This window comes from Clarias gariepinus, chromosome 17, assembly GCF_024256425.1.
Source record: "Clarias gariepinus isolate MV-2021 ecotype Netherlands chromosome 17, CGAR_prim_01v2, whole genome shotgun sequence".
Classification (NCBI taxonomy): Eukaryota; Metazoa; Chordata; class Actinopteri; order Siluriformes; family Clariidae; genus Clarias; species Clarias gariepinus.
In genome coordinates, this window is record NC_071116.1 from 5,827,672 (window position 1) to 5,847,698 (window position 20,027).

The 20,027-nt window shown below is 39.5% G+C and overlaps 3 protein-coding genes across 4 annotated transcripts; 1 reads left to right on the top strand and 2 right to left on the bottom strand.

Moving 5' to 3' along the window:
- Window positions 1–320: 320 nt before the first annotated feature.
- On the top strand, window positions 321–14,699 carry nup155 (nucleoporin 155). Of its 2 annotated transcripts, XM_053476188.1 has the most exons (35): window positions 321–404; window positions 1,723–1,890; window positions 2,357–2,494; window positions 2,623–2,719; window positions 2,808–2,878; window positions 2,973–3,065; window positions 3,305–3,568; window positions 3,659–3,732; window positions 3,818–3,909; window positions 4,009–4,106; window positions 4,210–4,377; window positions 5,436–5,536; window positions 5,670–5,840; window positions 5,938–6,048; window positions 6,160–6,254; window positions 6,349–6,434; window positions 6,558–6,620; window positions 6,777–6,927; window positions 7,026–7,092; window positions 7,904–8,019; window positions 8,105–8,208; window positions 8,343–8,476; window positions 9,483–9,674; window positions 9,787–9,925; window positions 10,011–10,146; window positions 10,259–10,412; window positions 10,559–10,663; window positions 11,522–11,676; window positions 11,754–11,883; window positions 11,983–12,096; window positions 12,263–12,383; window positions 12,530–12,640; window positions 12,976–13,112; window positions 13,578–13,684; window positions 13,776–14,699. In XM_053476188.1, the coding sequence occupies exons 2-35, from the start codon at window positions 1,749–1,751 to the stop codon at window positions 13,912–13,914; spliced, it is 4,176 nt and encodes a 1,391-aa protein (XP_053332163.1). In that variant the 5' UTR covers window positions 321–404; window positions 1,723–1,748; the 3' UTR covers window positions 13,915–14,699. The 2 variants fall into 2 exon arrangements, with proteins under 2 accessions (XP_053332163.1, XP_053332164.1); XM_053476189.1 differs by lacking the exon at window positions 6,558–6,620.
- A 371-nt stretch (window positions 14,700–15,070) lies between these two features.
- Window positions 15,071–16,060, bottom strand: LOC128505563 (melatonin receptor type 1C-like). Its single transcript, XM_053476067.1, has one exon. It carries the CDS (start codon window positions 16,058–16,060, stop codon window positions 15,071–15,073), a length of 990 nt encoding a protein of 329 aa, XP_053332042.1.
- A 1,263-nt stretch (window positions 16,061–17,323) lies between these two features.
- LOC128505564 (alpha-1B adrenergic receptor-like) lies at window positions 17,324–18,310 on the bottom strand. Its single transcript, XM_053476068.1, has one exon. It carries the CDS (start codon window positions 18,308–18,310, stop codon window positions 17,324–17,326), a length of 987 nt encoding a protein of 328 aa, XP_053332043.1.
- Between the last annotated feature and the right edge of the window lie 1,717 nt (window positions 18,311–20,027).

The following is a 20,027-nucleotide window of genomic DNA, read 5'->3' on the forward strand; positions in this document are numbered from 1 at the left end:
GAATGGGCCTCCATCAGTCAGAATGTATCCCAGGAGTCTGAAACAAGAAGACTTAAGCAGAGATTTTAAACAAGAAGTGTCAACACTGCGTATACTGACTAAAGTAGTAAAAGACTTTGACGCTTATGAATTACTTCAGTATAACAGTAACATCTGACAAAGTATCTATATCTAGATTTTGTTAACATGAATATTTGTGTCATTATGATAACTTTTGGCCGCGACTGTATACAGAGTTATTACACCAAACTCACACAGTCAACAGCGGTACCGGTCAATGCTACTTTAAATGTTTCACCCGGAACCGGAAGTCTGGAGATTTTGTTTCCGGGAACACAGCGGCAGCACGCGAGCTTGGCGGGACAGTGTGTTAATTCAACACAGGCTCCCGGTTTATAACTATTGTAAGTTAAGTGTTAATCTGTTCACAAAACGATGTAAAAGCTGTGTAGATATTAGCTCGGTGGGATATTTATTTAGCAAAGTTAACATAGCTGTATTTAAGTTTTTTTTTTTTTTTTTTAAATAAGTTAGCCGTGATGCTAACTAAACAAAGCTAACTATAAATATATGTATATAAAAACATTAGAGAATCTGGTATCTGGTTGTTAGCTTGGAGTTAATTATTGTGTTTAAGATTTAGATGATATTCCTGGTTAGTAAAAACTCAAGGTGTTTCACAAGTTGTTTATTTTTAATATTTGTTTTAATATTAATAAGTTCAACTCACACGCAACAAATGAATAATAACAATGAGTGACATATTTCGACTGGAGAGGCTGATTAATGCGACTTCTGTGTTCAGACCTTTGAGTTATGAGCTCAATGACTATAAAAAGTAGGGATAGGAATCTCCAGGGACCTTTAGATACGATATTATCACGATAGATGAAGTGACGATTCAATTAATAGATTGTAGGGAATTAAAACCATCACGATTTTATAAATATCCTGATTCAATATATTTTTTTAAAGTATAACGAATAAATAAGTTTAGCTTGTTCCTTATAGCAATAGTTTTCTCACTTAAAACCCAAGCGCAGCATTTAAACGATACAAACTAACTTCCTACACAAGAGTTTATTTCACATTTAACTGAGCAGTGCATATCTCTGTCCTCTATCATAATAATAATTTCTAAACAAACTTAGCAAATAATTTACTCCTACAATGCCTCTTCCTTCACTCAGTGTTTTGGGACTAATTTGCTCACAGTTTTTGGAGAAAAAGGCAAATCAGAGGCTTTTAATGCACAAATTTTGATAACACACCATAAAATGCATTTCTGTTTTGCCACTCGGAAGCTTTTGACTCAATACAGAATGATTTATATCTGAGACTGATCAACTATCACGGGTCACGGACAATTAAACTGGAAACCAGCCAGTTCCGGTGACTGGCTGATTGACTGATTTGTCTCTATTATAAATGTAAAAACAGTGTTTAAAAAAAAAAATCAATCTATTATTCTAATAAAAAACGATTCATATTGTTTTTGTTGCTCAGTAGGTTGCTGAACCTGTCATTACCACCAGTATTATCTTCCCAAAACAATGAGAAAAAAGCACTCACACATCATCTCTGGTCGATTAGGGTTGTTATGATTGGCCTGGCCAGTGTTGCTCGCTATGAATCTTGCCTGGGAGATTTTAATTCGGTTGCATGTTTTTGTGGTTTTGTGATTTACTGATGAATTAAATTTTTGTTGTTGTTGTTTCGTAGGTGAGCACTGTCTGTTCGAGCTCGCCATGCCTTCCAGCTTGGGCCCCAGCAGTGTGGCAGCCGCGCTGCAAGAGGGTCTGGAAAATTCATCTCGACTGGTTGACCGTCACTTGCAGGAAGATCGCTGTTTTCCTGACCTGTCAGAGCTGCTCAATGTACCCTCACACAGTAAGTCTGCCACTCAGATTGCACACAATATTTCTTATATGATGTAACCAGAGTATAGGGTAGGAGTCGATGTGTTTAGTAATTTATATTTCAAAACTTGTAAAATTAAACATCTGGCATTATGTAATTATGGAACAACAAAAACACTCCGTTGTTATTTTAAGATATAAAGGTCAGCCTTTCTGGAACAGTTCTTGCAAGAACAGTATTGTCAAGTGCATTTGCAAAACTAATTAAGCACCATGATGAAACTGGCTCTCCTGAAGACCTTCACAGGAAAGCAAGACCAAAACTTACCTATGCTGCAGAGGAGAAGTTCATTTAGTGTTACCAGCTTCGGAAATCAACAGTTAACAAACAGCATCTTATCTTTTATTGTAGAAGGAAATAAAAATCAGGAAAGATCACAGAATTTAAAAGTTTTGTCCAAACTTCTAACTGGTAGTGTGTTTGTTTGTTTTTGCAGATATGCCCTCTCTTTCTGGTGTGTCTGACATGGATTATCCGCTACAAGGCCCTGGTCTTATCAGTGTGCCAAATTTACCAGAGCTGAGTGCCGTCCGCAGGGTCCCTCTGCCCCCGGAGCTGGTGGAGCAGTTTAGCCGTATCCTGTCACTCATGTCCTTCTTCCCTTTTATTTATTAATTTTTTTTTTAATAAACTAGTGTTATTTGAACTGCTTAATCTAATTGCAAACTTAAGTTGTCATGCTTTAACTAACATGTTTCACAGACATGCAGTGCAATTGCATGATGGGAGTTTTCCCTGAGATCAGCAGGGCATGGCTTACAATCGACAACGATATATTTATGTGGAACTACGAGGACGGGTGAGTAACGAGGAGATAAAAGTGATCGGAAATGTTTGAGGTCGCATAATGTTGACCCTTTTTTTTTTTTTTTGCTGTTTTACTTTAGAGGCGATGTGGCGTATTTTGATGGTCTCAGTGAAACTATACTTTCGGTCGGGTTGGTCAAACCAAAGGCAGGTGAGTAGCTGTGAAGAGTCTCGTTGATTTTGAATTGAACTGAATTTTTCAGAGTCTTTCTCATTCACTGTTTCTGGACACCACCGTCCCTTAGGGATTTTTCAGCCTCACATCCACTTCCTGCTGGTGCTGGCTACACCTGTGGACGTGGTTATACTCGGATTGAGCTTCCCTAAGAGTCAGACAGGTGAGTCTCGTTCTTTGTGCCTCTTTCTATATTTGCCTCTTTCTTTTTCAATATGTCTCTCTCTTTCTTTCCTCTCTACTACTTTTCTGTCTCTCTCTCTCACCCAGTCTTAGTTTATTTCCTAATTCTTTCTTTCTTAACACTTTTCTCTGTCTCTAAGTCTCTCTATCTTAGTCTCTTTAACTGTCTCGCGCTCTCGTGTTGACTCTTGCTTCTTCTTTTTGCATTTCCTTTTTCAGGGTTAAACGACAGCATGTCAGGAGCCATGCAGCTCCTGCCCGACCCCCTCTACTCCATCCCCACGGACAACACCTACATGCTGGCCATCACCTCCACAGACCTGGGACGCATCTTCCTTGCCGGAAAGGACGGCTGCCTGTACGAAATCGCCTACCAAGCCGAAGCCGGGTGGTTCAGTCAGCGTTGCAGGAAGATCAACCACTCAAAGAGCAGCCTGTCTTTCCTCATTCCGTCTCTGCTGCAGTTCTCCTTCTCTGAAGATGGTAAAAACTTCATATCTACGCATCTGACATCACAATCTAGCAGATTCTGTGACAAATTTTAATCGTTTTGTTTCTCGTTCTCTGTTGTAGATCCAGTTGTTCAGATTGCTATCGACAATTCACGCAACACCTTGTACACGAGATCAGAGAAAGGTGTGCTGCAGGTCAGTGGAAGGTTGTTTAATCTCAGTTTCAGTCACGATGCTTAATTCTTTATCTGATTGGTTAACTCGCCAACGTCTGCATCAGGTGTATGATTTGGGAGCTGATGGCCAGGGAATGAGCCGAGTTGCAGCCATGTCTCAAAACTCTATTGTCACAGCCGCTGGGAACATCACCAGGTATTTGAACACACCATTTATTTACTAATTAAGTAAAAAAAACTTTTTTACAAACATGCATCATTCAAGCCACTTGCTTGCATTGCATGCGTTTCGCAGGACCATCGATCGCTCTGTTTTTAAACCGATCGTCCAGATCGCTGTTATCGATCGCTCGGAGTCGTCAGATTGCCAGCTCTTGGCTGTAACGCACGCTGGTAAGAACAAACATCCATGATCATTCTAAACAATACAACAAACCCGTGTGCTTTGTAGTAACCGTGATGTGTTTCCCCCCCACCCCCCCCACACACCGCACAGGTGTACGTCTATACTTCAGCACCACTCCATTCGCTCCACCCAATGCCAGGCAGATCGTTTCCCGGCCCAGCCTCCTGGCTTTGGTTCACGTTCGTCTGCCTCCTGGATTCTCAGCCTCTTCTACACTGCAGAAGCCTTCTAAAGTACACAAGGCTCTCTATAACAAAGGTAAAGCTAGAAACTGTCAATCACACATTGTACTTCAGAAAATCCTCTAGGAATTCCCCTTTAGGAATTTCTTACAGCTTCACATTTTTAGAGATGACGTTCGAGGTGTAATCTATTGCACTAGGGTAATTTCTAGGTGGCTTATTAGTGGTGCTTACCAAGCAAAGAGTCACTTGTATTATTTTGCAGCCTTATTCATTTTGTTTTTCTTTATTCCTCATCTGTGTACAAACTTTTGCATGCATCTAGTCCTGTACCATTTGTTGTAGACCCATGAAGGTGTCAAATCGTGCAGCTTTTTTTCCTCCCTTTAAAAAATCCCATAAACTTAACATTGAGACCAACTTTGACAGGTGCTAGCTCAAAGCAAGAATGTAGTTATAAAATGTATCACATTTGAAGAGGCTTGCAAGCTGCCTTGAACATACCACGTAAGAGGGTACAAGTTGTACCCCTGGGGTGCAATGGGTGCCCAACTTTGCCCTATTGACCTATAATGGTGAAGGTACTCCCATTGAAACAGGAAGTGTTCATGGTTGCATTCATTGTTATGGTAATTTCCCTAGGATCTTTTAAACTGAACCTTTTAACTGAACCTAACTTGTGGATCCTGTTGTCATCGAGACTCATTTTATTTAGGCAACTAATCAGTCTCTCAGGATCATTGTGAAGCTGTCGAGCCACGCCCTAGCACCCACTTTACATTTACATTTAGGCATTAGGCATCTTATCCAGAGCGGCTTACATTTTTTTAAATCTCATTATACATCTGAGCAGTTGAGGGTTAAGGGCCCAACAGTGGCAACTTGGTGGTTGTGGGGTTTGAACCTGGGACCTTCCGAACCGTAGTCCAATGCCTTAACCACTGAGCTACCCCTGGCCCCACTTTAGAGCACTTGAGCAACTGATCCCGTAGACCGTAATTATAAAAGGCCTAGAGGCCTGAGTTTTGCCATGAAGCTGTACCTGTCTAGTTCTCTTTATGTTAATGTTTATGGTATGACTATAATGTTCATGCTCAATCATTAAACATCATGTTCGTTTTTCCTTCTCGTCAGGCGTTCTATTGATGGCCGCCTCCCAAACGGAGGACAACGATATTCTGTGGTGCATAAACCATGACTCCTTCCCCTTTAAGAAACCTCTCATGGAGGCTCAGGTCAAGAGTTTCTCTAATATTTACTTCCTCATAATCACTTAATAATTCAAGAGATAATCTCTCATGATATTGTTTTGCCTTTACTTCCCTGTACTCAAATGCCTTTTTTTTATTCGGTATTTTTTTTTAACAGATGACCTCAAATATAGACGGGCACTCGTGGGCCCTCTCTGCCATAGAAGAGATGAAAGTGCCCAAAATTGTCACCCCGTTAAATAAGGACTTCATCCCACTCACAGATTCTCCGGTGGTGGTTCAGCAGCACAACATCCCTCCTCAGAAATTTGTCCTCCTTTCTGCCCAGGTACAAATCTCTCTTCCCTAATCATCACCTCTCATACAAGATGCATGTTTTTTTTTTTTTTATGTTAATACACCCCCTTTTTTTGGGGTCTCCTCAGGGAAGTCATATTTTCCACAAACTGAGACCGGTGGATCAATTGCGCCATCTGCTGGTGAGCAGTAGTGGTGGGGAGAGTGATGAAATCGAGCGATTCTTCAAACTCCATCGGGTATGAATTAGGCATTTTACCGTGTTTATACTTATAGATCTGAGTGATTTTAGATTTATTTTATGTATTTAAATCTTCATGAACGAATTTATTTATTACCTATTTCTGTAGGAAGAGCAGGCCTGTGCCACTGCTCTGATCCTGGCCTGCTCTACTGCTGCCTGTGACAGAGAAGTTTCAATGTGGGCCACCCGAGCTTTCTTCAGGTCCTCTCTTTAATCAAGCTGCTGAACTCTTTACATAAACTCCTATGTATCGACGCAATTGATTTGATGTACCAGTCTTTCTTTCTGTGTACAGGTATGGAGGAGAGGCTCAGATGCGGTTCCCTTCTGCCATGAGCGCACCGAGCAATGTTGGCCCTCTCCTTGGTTCACCTGTTCCAGGTAAATAAATTATCACTAATAAATTCACTAATTAACTGTTACTAACTAACTGTTAGTTTGGTGTAGATTTTAAATAAGCCCATTTCTTACTCATTTTATTTTATGATTCTTATATACTTATAGGATCACCTCTACCTGTTGGTAGTCCTTTTCCTAATCCCAGTTTTCTAGCTACACCAGCTCCAGGTACCCACTTCCCTATGTGTCCCCCTTTAATGCACTAATATCCTCCTTATACATATAAATGGCATGTTTAGAAATGAAGCACATTGGACATAAATATTTCTTGATTTGATTGATTTCTGTAAAACTATTATGTTCTCATGCGCCTCTGTGTTACAGGTATGATGCCTCCGAGCGTGTCTACTCCCTTCATCCCTGCCACTCCTATGAGCCCTGTTAACGCCGTAATGCCTGCAATGTCCTCTGGTCCCGAGGTCCTTTTTTCTGGAAAACACAACGGCATTGTTATTTACTTCTCACGCATACTCGGGTAAAGCAGGCAAAACTATGTTTATGGCAAATTGTATTGGAAGCACACTTTTACTTTTAATTATTTGATGCTAATTTTTGAACAACATGCAACAACAGCAACATCTGGGACGGGAGCCTGGTACTGGAGCAGCCGATTAGTAAAGGAAGCCAAACTGTGCTTGTTGTAAGTACACTTATGTTTTACCAGTCAGTTTTGGGTTATACAGGTAGTCCCCGACTTATGAACATTCGAGGTACGGATTTTCGCAAATACGGATGGACCGCGGATCTACAAACATTTGTAGAGGCGAACAAATCGCGGAAGTAGCTCACATGTATCGTAAAAAAAACAGATACCGATATGTACAATTATATACAATATTTTTAGTGTGTAGTTGAATGTATAAAATGTCTAAAGTCCGGTATATTGTATGTGTGCGCGTGTGGGGGTGCAGAGAAATTTGTCGTCCTCACTAGTTTCAATGAATCAGTCCGGGAGCACAGTGATAAAAAGTGGCTGTCCTGTAAAGCTTTCCTGATGGTGAATAATCCTAATTTTGGAAAATCCTCAATAAATTAGTTCACAGTCCAATACAGTGGAAAAAACTCTAAGACAAAATGTCATACGTTCAAGCGTGTAAAAACCATGTAGCGCTGTCACTCCATCCTGGGTTGAATTTAAACATTGTTAGCATGTTTAAAAAGGCTTACAGTTTTTGGTCACATGATGACAGTGTAGGGGAAAGGGGAACAGATGCACCGCTCAGATTTAGCGAAGTGGGTTCTTATGCTTTACATTCTCATTCATAAGTCGGGTTAACTTTGTATCGTGTTTTCCTAAAAATATATTGTCTAGTAATATTTTATGGATAAAAATTAAAATAAATAGTTCTAATGGGGCTTTTAAAGTTTTGTCAACTGGAGGTTTGCAGAATTATAATTTTTAAAAACTTAGATTTTTTATTGTGGTTCAATTGCATATATTTTTGTCACAGATGGAGAGCACTGCATGTTCCTCTGACCTGGAAGCAGTTCTGGTAGATCTTCAAGGCCTGAAGGAATTCATTGATAAGAACTCGCAGTTTAGCCCCACGTCCATGGGTGCAGCCAGGTAGAAGCATGCGTGTTCAAATTTTCTCATGCTTGGTTTGTTTAAAAGTCAGTTTCCAGAGTTATTAACTCTTCTCCTCTCGCAGTTTCAGCTCTCCGGCAAACCTGCAGCAAAGGCTGCTGGGATTCATGCGTCCAGATGGCACCAGCTCTCAGCAAGTCCAGCAAGAGCTCCAAAGGAAATACCATAGTATGTCCCATAGTTATTTTTATTTTATTTTTATGTTTTTTTTGGTGCGTCTTATTTGTGTCTTATTTTTGTGTCTTTCTGGGAGAATGAGAACAAACGTTTCACCATAATGCCTTCCTGATGTTGTTCCACAGCTGAAGCTCAGGTCTATGAGAAGATGTCACTGCAGGGCATCCAGCAGCTGGTGCATCGCTCCTTTCAGACTCTGGCTCTTTGGAAGCTCCTGTGCAACCATCAGTTTAGCCTCATCGTTTCTGAGCTGCCCAAGGTCTCCACCCAACACCTCTCCTTATACAAAACCAGAGTCTTTTTCTTTTTTTGGCCTGATTGCTTCCTCTGTTTCAAACCATCTGTTTATTTTTGATGAAAGTAACATCATAACTGCACACATTCTCATTGCACTCAACACTGAAGACATGTATTTTAAATAGCCAATTGACTAAAATATTGAACAAATTAAAATAACATTGTAAAGACAGTCAGCAGCCCATTTTTAAATTTTATTTTAAAGAGCATGTGTACAGTATCTCACAAAGGTTAGTACACCCCTCACATATTAGCAGCTGCTTTATTATATGTTCTCAAAGGACAATACTATTGAAATGACAATTTGATATACTTCGGAGTAGTCAATGTGCAGTTTGTATACGGATTTACATACAGACTTTATTGTCTAAATAACTGTCAACCAAAATGAGTACACCCTAAGTGAATGTGTCAAAACTTTCTCCAAACTATCAATATTTTGTGTGAGCACCACAGCCTTAATCCTCCTGGCCATGGAATTCATCAAAGCTGCACACGTTGTTGCTGAGATCCTCTTCCACTCCCCCATAATAATATCACAGAGCTGCTAGATGTTAGACACAGGGTGCTTTACCACCTTCCGCTTGAGGACTATGTCCCACAGGTGCTCAAGAGGGTTCAGGTCTGAAGACATACTCGGCCACTGACAAACACATAAATAGGACATGTGACTTTGCATGATTAAAGATGTACTGCTGTTATCACTTCGGGTGTACTCACTTTTGTTGCCAGCTATTTTGACAATAATGGCTTAATGTTAAGTTATTCTCAGAAGACACTAATATTTCCTGTTATACAAGGTGCATATTGACTGAAATATATACAAGTTTCATTTCTATATCTTTGTTTGATGAAATTAGAAAGATGTACTTGTGAATGGGTGTTCAAGTAAAAAAAAAAAAACACTCTTCTGTGTTCTGTGCAAACCTAATGTCCATTATCATTCTATGTACCCCTTTTCACGACAGGATTACCAGGAGCAGCTTAAAGCCATCAGCTTTAAGGATATCGTAATCCGCGGCCGTGAACTGACCGGTGCGCTCATCACCGCCCTCATTAACGTGTACATCAAAGACAGCGCCTCCGTGGACGCCATCAGCACCCTTTTACGAGAAATCTGTCCTCTCCTGTACAGCAACGATGATAGTGTCTGTTCCAAGGTAATCTTTTAACCTGGTTTCGTCCCTGGGTTAAATAATTTTTTTTTTTAAAAGACAGAGATGAGATGAGTCCTGTACTTTCAACTCAGACCGTTTATCGCTCTCGTCTCAGGCTAATGAGCTGCTGCAGAGCTCAAGGCAGATCCAGAACAAGGCAGAGAAGGAGCGGACGCTCAAGGAGTCACTGCGTCTGTACCAACAGATCAGCAATCACACAGACCTCCCGCTGGTCTGCTCACAATATCGACAAGGTAAGCACACACAAATTTTTAAACACGTATGCATTTTTATTTGCTCCGACTAATAGCATGAACGAATTTTTGTCCATCTGTTTAGTACGTTTCTACGAGGGTGTTGTCGAGCTGTGCCTTACAGCTGCTGATAAGAAAGACCCCCAAAAGTTGGGACCCCACTTCTATAAGAACGGTGAGCCTGAGGAGGATGCTGTCGGGCAGCAAGCCTTTCAGGAAAGGTGTGCAAGCAGGTTTTGTTTCATTAAACTGGGAATAAAAGTTGATTTTTTTTATTATTATTATTATGTAATTTTTTTTTAAATGTCAAACCTGTTCTGTTTCCCTGTCTAGGCTGTCCTGTTACAAATGCATCACAGACACCATGCAGGAGCTGGTAAACCACAGCAAGGCAGCTCCACAGTCCCCCAGTGTGCCTAAGCAGCCCGGGCCTCCGGTTATGACCTCCGACCCCAACATGCTCAGTAATGAGGATGCTGCTGCCCATGTATGGTTTTATTTATTTATTTATTTATTTATTTTGTGGTAGTAGCAGTAAAATTGTGAAATTTTTAGATGTCTTTTGACATTATGAGATATAGAAAGTCAACCAGTTTGCACTTTTTATTCATCAATATGATGGTTTGTTTGCAGTTTGAACAAATGCTTGGCTTAGCTCAGAGGTCACAAGATGAACTGTTCCACATCGCACTGTACAACTGGCTGATCCAGGCCGACCTCACTGACAAACTCCTGGAGGTAGGACATGGATTATGCTTTACGTGAACCCTATCATCATCATCATCATCATCATCATCATCATCACACCTTATTTTTTCATCTCTTAACAAGCAACATGTGTTTTTTTGTTTGTTTGTTTGCATATCTTACTTCAAGTAAAATCAGATGCTGGCATTCTTTCTCTAGGAATGCCACCACTGGGCTTTTTATCACGGCTACAGTGAAATTGATTTACAGTAAAAGAGATTTCACGTGCTAACTAAGCACAGCCTGCTGATTTACATGTAAGAATTTGTAAAACCCACAGCTGGTGTGAGTGCATTTGTAAGTCCATTGATGTGGTATGTGCAATTTGTATGTCCTTTGGTGTGCAGCTTTCAAGTCCGTTGTTAAAGTTATTTACATTTTATTTGACTGAGCAAAGTGATCTGTTGAACTCTGCATTCTGAGAAAGCTGCATGATTAGTCACGATTATTGTTTTTAGATGTTACAGGTAACTAAGCAAAATTAATTAGCTAATAATCCTTATAAGCAGAGGGACACGTCTGGCACTGCAGACTTTTTTTTTATTGATTTAAATGCATAATTAGCAAATATTTTCATTAAAAACCCTACAATGTGATTTTCTTATTTTGTCTCTCATAGTTGAGGTATGCCTATGATGAAAAATTACAGGCCTCTCTCACCTTTTTAAGTGGGAGAACTTACACAATTGGTGGCTGACTAAGTACTTTTCGGTCTTTTTTGTGTTTAAAAAAAAAAGTGCGGTAAAACTTTCATTCTGTAATTGCTATATAATAATAATAATTGTGATTAATTGATTATTATAGTAAATCCCTACTTGTTATTTCAAGCCTTACTTTTGTTTTGTTTAGGTCAACTCTCAGTACCTTGAGGATCATTTAATGCACATGATAAAGCAGGACCAGAACAAAGTGCGCAACATGGACCTCCTGTGGCGGTATTATGAGAAGAGTCGAAGCTTCGGCAAAGCGGCCCACGTCCTGGCCAGGCTGGCCGATATGCACAGGTGTGTAAAGATGCACTCCTCCAGCCCCTAGCGCGAGAGTTTCTTAATGACTGAGTGTGTGTTCTGTATTTCTACAGCACAGAGATCTCTTTACAGCAGAGGCTGGAGTACATCTCCCGTGCCATCCTTTCAGCCAAGAGTTCGTCCTGCGTCTCCTCGATGGGAGCCGACGGAGAGTTCCTGCATGAGCTGGAAGAGAAGATGGAGGTTCGCACGATCAGTCCAACCCTCAGTCAGCTAGAACGCTGTTACGTTAAGCATTTGTACAGTAAATAGAAGTGTGATTAAAATCCTCTGTTTCTTCAGGTGGTGCGGATTCAGGTGCAGATCCAGGAGACGTTGAGGAGACAGTACTCCCAGCATCCGTCTGTCCAGGGAGCCATATCTCAATTGGATTTGGAGTTAATGGATATCACAAAGGTAACCCAGCGCAGAAATTTTAGTCACATCAGCTTACAATAAAAGTTTTGATGTTTACTATCTGGACACTTATTCTATTCTATTCTATTCTATTCTATTCATAGACATCAGTTAAATAAATCACATCTAACAAAATCTTTATATATTTTTTCCCCTATTATTATAGCTTTATGGGGAGTTTGCCGACCATTTTCGGTTGTCTGAGTGCAAGCTGGCCATCATTCACTGTGCTGGACACTCGGATCCTATTTTGGTTCACTCTCTGTGGCAAGAGATTATGGAAAAAGGTGGGCGTCTGCTGCTGATGATAATACAGCCTGCCAGTTCAATCCGCATCTTCTTTGTCTGCACAGCCATGCCCCTGCTACCACATGCTCATCATTATTGTTGTCTTTATTTTCTGAATGTTTATTCATGCTTGTTTTAATGGCAGAGCTAAACGACAGCGTGGCTATGAGTCCAGCAGACCGTATGCGAGCCCTGAATCTAAAGCTGATCTCCCTGGGGAAGCTGTATGCAGGAACACCACGATATTTTCCACTGGGTATTATTTTATGATCTGTCAGCACCGTCTCTCTCTGCGGTCTTCCCTTTCTGAAGTATAATTGTTTAATGATTCCCCTTGATACATTGTTTGTCTGAGTCAGGAGGCAGACATTTGGTTTTAGATCCCTCTGGATTTTGTTACCTCTTATATCAAATAGATTTTCATCTATAGTGTGATAATATCAGAAAATCAGAGTGTTTTTAGCATTTTTTTTTCTTTTAACAATATTTTTATTGATTTCAAACAGAGACATAAAGTATAAACATGTAGTGTGCACATCTGTACAATCCCCCCCAGAGTTTAGCATTTTTAATTAATTGATTGATTTTTAGATTTTCTGGTCAAGTTTCTGGAACAAGAAGTGTGTAAGCTGAACTGGGACGTGGGCTTCGTCACCTACACAATGCAAGAGATCGGCATCCAGCTTCCACGTCTGCTGGAAGTATACGATCAGCTCTTCAAAGCCCGGGTATGAGACACGCCTTCAGAGAGGAGCAGTGTGACTTTAAGCTCATGATAGAAACAAGTCAGAACACGACTTTAAATTGATTTAAACCAGATATTTTTCTTTAAGGTTTTTATATTACAGATATTAAAAGTACAGACTGGTGCATGCGTCTGTGTGTGTGGACAGACAGAATAAATGCAGAAAATTGAAACTGAAATCAGTGAAATAAAACTAATATTTTTAGCAGTTTAAATAACTATAGTAATAATAGCTTTTCTTTATTTCTTAATTCCTTCTGGTGGAATAAATTTTTTTATTAGGTCTCTGTGCATGATGTTTCCATATTAGATTTCCAGCCTTTGAATAGAGTGTACATTTAAATATATAATAAAAACAATCACAAATGAACAACACAATTTTTTATCCTGCCCATCAATTCTCTTCCTCCACCAACCCCCCCACCCCCTCTTTTTTTTCCCCTCCCAGGATCCATGTTGGCAGCGTCTGAGGAAACCTCTGCACCTGGTGGAGTGCATCCATGTGCTCCTGTCAGGTTACGTAGACGAGCCGAGCCGAGTGCCCACTTACGACAGGTAACGACTTGGACATCAGCATCAGCGTGGTCCCCAAAAAAATCGAGTCATTCAGCATTACTTCATTTCTTTCATTTTTCCTGTTTCTCAGACGACGTTTCACCAACGTGTGCTTGGACAACATCTGTGGCTATCTGGTGGAGCTTCAGTCACTGAGCCCCAGCGCCGCCCTGGAGGAAATCATCCGCAACTTTAAATCTCTACAGGCCAAGCTGGACAAACTTCATTGAGTCCACTTCGGGGAGTGCGAAGGGGGGGGGGGGCGTCTCAAGTTACATGGATTAAATATATGCACAGACTTTCCTACACAGCTTTTTTCATCGGGATCTGAGGTGAAATGTAGCACTAAAAGACATGACAATACAGAATAAAAGTTCACACGTATGCCTTTGCATATGCAGCTTCAACATTTTAACACTCAGATTTACGGAGTTACCTCTCGTTGTGCCTGCAAAAATTCTTTTGTTGGTTGTTTGGCTATACAGAGATGATCATTTGTGTGTGTGGCATTGTGTTTATGCGAGAGCTTCTTTCCTGCCAGGCTTCACAAATATTTTGGTCATGCGTGTTAAAAGGTTTGGACAAAGATATTTGTTTTAGAAAATGTGTGTAATATTTGCCTAAAACACAAAAAAAGCAGTACCACAAATTACAAATCTTTTTGCTGAAAAAAGCAGGTATTCATCATTATTATAATTTTTATATAATGATACATTTGTGTTAGTGATGTACAGCTCTCATCAGGAGCCAAATCTAAATCATACCTTGACCTAAGTGATTATGTATAAATCAGTTATTATTATTATTTTTTGTTTTGTTTTATTTCTAGCATGCAGCCTTCATTGTGTACAAAGTAGGCATTGCAGTTTTTTGTGACAGACTTTGTTACATACCTTTTAAAAAAGTGCAAGATTTTACATGAAATACTCCATTTAAATAGTGGGAATAATTGTTCAAATTTGTACTGTACATTTATTATGGTCAGAAAATTGAAAATAAAGAAGTCTCAGTCCCAGGGTTGAGGTTTTATTTTTAGTTTGATTTCAGTAAAAGAAACATTATGCTCATGTATCCCGTAGTTCCTGATACACAAGGGGTTTTTTTTCCCCTCCCTCCTGCTTTGGTGACAATATTTATTCTTAACTAGGCTTAGGGGATCATTTATGATTCTGCAAGAGACATCAATTTATAGGAAAAACGCTCAACTTATTTAAATTCTTAAATTGTGTAAAATATAAATAAAAGAGTTTTTTTTTTTTTTAATTAGAATATTTTTAGATTTGCACTTAAATCCATTTAGGGGAGATAGAGGATTAACATTACAGTTTGTAGCATACTGCTTCACTTGTCCTTGTGTCTGGAAAAGCTAAGTCTTTTTACTGCCAATCAGCCTTTGCATGAGCAGTTCAACTTCTTTAGACCGTGCAAGTACATATAAGGGATTATACATGTATACGTTGCTCCTATGAAGCTGATCATCTCCGATAATATGATGGACTTGTAAAAGGTGAAGGTTATGCTGAGCGCGAGGTGCGTTAGCCAGCAGATCAGGAAAACCATGGCCACTGTGACCACACTCTTTGCAGCTCTCACTTGATTACCTGAGGATGAGATGGATTTGCCTGTAGACCTTTCCACTACTTGTTGTTCTTGGACTTTATTTCCAGTGTTTGGATGTGTTGTTCTGGATGTGAGTTCTGGAGTCTTCTTCGTCTTGACTTTTCCTCCTCTCGTGAATAGGTTTGTGCTGTTCCTGATCCGCTTCTCGTTCTGTAAAAGTGTGACAGCAATTTGAATGCTTGCAAAAACAATGCCAATAATCGGAGCAAGGTTTGCCAGTGCAAGGTATGACATTTCGTAGCCTAGCTTGGCCTCTTGGCTCGGGAATTCATCAACGCATTTTTCGTCGCTTTGGTTGAAGATGTCCTTTGGGATTAAGAAAAAATGAGGAATGCTGAAGATGATGGCGAAGGTCCAGCTTCCTGTTAGCAATGCGATGACGAGGCAAAGTTTGTCCATTTGCACAGCACCTCCTCCGCGCTTCAGAGAGCCCACAAGCTTCTGATGCCAGTACACAGTAATAAACATGGTGCTGAAGATGCTGCTGGACTCCGAGACGTCAGAACAGAAATTTAACAGCACACAGAATTTCCTCTCTACGGTCCACTGGACTACAGCATCTAAGGTCTCAGGCAGGTCCACCAGGTAATTGGTAATCAGGTTGGATATAGCCAAGTTGACAAATAAGATATCGTTAGTTCGGAGCCGAGATCTGGATCTTGGCAGGAAATGAAAAGCCAGCCAGGTGTTACCAAGGATTCCAAAGAAGCACATGAATGCTCTTACTAAAGCCATTATCCTCTCATCCGCGTTCATCTTACAAACGCAGTAAGTCTCCTTCCGCTTGGACCTGTTGCAGCTGTTTTAAAAAATGGTATATTTGTTATGCTTGTAGTCAGGTATGCTGTTTTTAAACTGTCATCATATAATGACATCATCAGGATCTGACTTCTCCTCCCACAATGTAGGGAACATCAATTCTCCCCCCACCTACCTGAAGGCACTTATTCCTCAAGGTACAAAAAAAAAAAACCCTGCGTCTGAAGCCTTCTCTTTTCATGGTACCCAGGTGGTGGAATGAATTTCTTCTAGTCGATTGGTTGTCTTCAAAACAATGCAATACAAGACCTCCTTTTCCCCACAGGCACCGAAACACCTTGCATTGTATTGTTCTTTGCCATACCAACTCATATTTTTTTCTTACAAGATTTTAGTTTTATAGAGTCCAAGGACAATGAATACTATTCCTTACAAAGTGGATATATTTTGATGTGGAGTAAACCCCATTATAAGTCCTAAACAAAATATGGCTTAAGATAGCAAAAGTTGAAACGCATCAAGTTCTACACTATCTATAGGTTTATGGTGAGTTTGTACAATTTAGGCAGGAAACAAATTTGAAATACGCATAAACCCTTTTCCATGGGTAAAAACGTGATGTAGAAGATTTCCACCAAGTAATTAGTAATCAGGTTGCAGTCGGCCAAATATAGGATGTCATTAATTCAGAGCTGAGAAATGGATTTAGTCAGGGAGGTAAAGCACAGTCAGTTGATACCAATGATACCAGCCAGACACATAATGCCTCTGGTGGGAATAATTGTTCAAATTAGTATTCTACATTATTATGGTCAGAAAATAGAAAATAAAGACGTCTCGAACCAGGTTGGTTTTTTGTTTCTGTATGATTTTAGTAAAAGAAACCTTTTGTCCATCTATCATGTGGTTCCTGATGTGCCAGGTTTGTTTCCCCTGCTGCTTTGGTGACAATAATTATTCGTAACAAGGCATAACTAGGCCCTGGGGATCGTTCATGATTCTGCAAGGGACATCAAGGTGTAAAAAAAAAAAAATGCACCTGACATTTTATTTCTTGAATTGTAAAACATAAAATTACTGGTTTCTAATAAAACAGTAACGAAATAAACCAGAAGTTGGAATATTTTTTAGATCTGCATTTTAATCCATTAAAGGTGCGATAAATGATTTACTTTGCGATACAGTTTGTAGCATAACGCTTCACTTGTCCTTGTGTCTGGGAGGGCTGAGCCTTCTGATGTCCTATTTTCAGACTGACGATCAGCCTTTGCATGAGCAGTTCAACTTCTTTAGACCATGCAAGTACATATAAGGGATTATACATGTATATGTTGCTCCTATGAAGCTGATCATCTCCGATAATATGATGGACTTGTAAAAGATGATGGTAATGCTGAGCGCGAGGTGCGTTAGCCAGCAGATCAGGAAAACCATGGCCACTGTGACCACACTCTTTGCAGCTCTAATTTGATTACCTGAGGATGAGATGGATTTGTCTGTAGACATTTCTACCACTTGTTCTTCAACTTTATTTCCAGCCTTTGGATGCTTCGTTCTGGATGTGAGTTCTGGAGGCTTCTTTGTCTTGACTTTTCCTCCTCTAGTGAACAGGTTTGTGCTGTTCCTGATCCGCTTCTCGTTCTGTACAAGTGTGACAGCAATTTGAATGCTTGCAAAAACAATGCCAATAATCGGAGCAAGGTTTGCCAGTGCAAGGTATGACATTTCGTAGCCTAGCTTGGCCTCTTGGCTCGGGAATTCTTCCACACAATTTTCGTCGCTTTGGTTGAAGATGTCCTTCGAGATAAAAAATAAATGAGGAATGCTGAAGATGGTGGCGAAGGTCCAGCTTCCTGTCAGCAACGCAGTGACGAGGCAAAGGTTATCCATTTGCACAGCACCTCCTCCGCGCTTCAGAGAGCCCACAAGCTTCTGATGCCAGTACACAGTGATGAACATGGTGCTGAAGATGCTGCTGGACTCTGAGACGTCAGAGCAGAAATTTAACACGGTGCAGAATTTTCTCGCTGCAATCCACTGGATTACAGCGTCTAAGGTCTCGGGCAGGTCCACCAGGTAATTGGTAATCAGGTTGGATATAGCCAAGTTGACAAACAGGATGTTGTTAGTTCGAAGCTGAGATCTGGATCTTGGCAGGAAATGAAAAGCCAGCCAGGTGTTACCAAGGACCCCGAATGAGCACATGCATGCTCTTACCAAAGCCATTATCCACTCGTTCGCGTTCATCTTACCAACGCAGTAAGTCTCCTTCTTCTTAGAACTGGGGCAGTTGTTTAAAGAATAGTGAATGATTTGCTCCTCCCACAATGTAGGCAACACTAATTCTCCCCCACACCTACCTGGAAGCACCTTTCCCTCCAGGTACAAGGAAAACCTTCATCTGAAACCTTCTCTTCTCTGGTACCCTGGTGGTGGAATACATTTGTTCTAGCTGATTGCTTGTCTTTAAAACAGAGTAAGACAAAACCTATGTTTTCCTTAATTTTGCACTATAAACTTGAGGCTCAACGAATATTATTACCTACAAAGTCGCTATATTTTGCTGTTGAGTAGAACCCACAAACATTAAATATGGCTTAAAATATACTTAATGAATGAATGCAATGTAAAGATAATAAATGTATCTACTTTTATACTATATATAGATTTATAAAGAGTTTATGAAGTGTCCAGACATATTGCATGTTCTATAGCTGGTCATTAAGAAAATGGAGGAAAATCTGAGTGAATGTGTGGTTAGAAGTCGAGCAGAGCTGGAAGCTTGTAATTGATTCATCATTCTGCTTGATCTTTTTTTTTTTTTTATAATTATAAATAATAATAGTTCTTTGTTGTCATTCATCCAAAAGGTCAGACTAAAGATGATGGATATATTTACCAATTTAAATTTCAAATTCAAATTTTTTATTTTTTTGGCCAGTAGAAAACTGACACAATGTCTTTCCAGTATTTGAATTCATATGTTGTGACATGCACAACTACCTGCCGTTGCAAAATGGGACCCAGTTTGGATTTTATATGGCATCAGACGGCACACGAAAAAGCTCTATAGACTCAAAACTTGAATTTTGTTCGCTATTTATTCATGTTTTTTTTTATTTTTATAATAACTTGTTGAAGACAATGACAGTGATTCTTTGTTTAAAACAAATCCCTTTACAACTTTGATCTTGTTTCCCAGCTTTATTTCTAAATGCAGGTTGAACAAATTATTGCAAATGACATAATATGTTCGGGTTACCTGGGATTAATTTTTAACTAACAGAACAGGTTTGGACTGATTTCAGTGTTATATTAATTTTTTTTTTCCTCTGAAGCATCTTTAATTAATTGCCTCGAAGGCAATTAATTAAAGATGCTTCAGAGGAAAAAAAAATACGAAGGCAATTATGTGTGTTGTGCAATTAATTGTTCATCACACCCTAAGGGGTAATCACAATTACACCAAATAAACCATTTTAGCCACGTCCATAACATAGCGACAAATTGTTTCAGTTATATTTGCAGATATTTAAGTGTGCTTAGAGAGTCCATCAGTTCCCCTTATGGAAAAATTATTGTATATATGGCAATATATTGTAAAATATAACGCAATATATTGAATAAAACATTTTCATATATAGGAAACTAGTGCCTATATTCATTAATATATTGCAATATATGAACAGACCATGTATGGGTATATGTATACTATATATTGCAATGAAGAAAAAACCCATGATATTTATACTTACAATTGTTTTATTGAAACATTTTTGAAACTTTATGCCTGTTTAAGAATTATACACATACGTTTACTTTGTTGGCATGCTCTGATTAATGCCTATAAAGTCATTTTGTTCAAACTACATTACCATATAAGCATATTGTAAAAAATATAAAGAAATACATGTATTAAATCAAATTCAATATATTATGAAATATATTGTTGAATATAAAATTA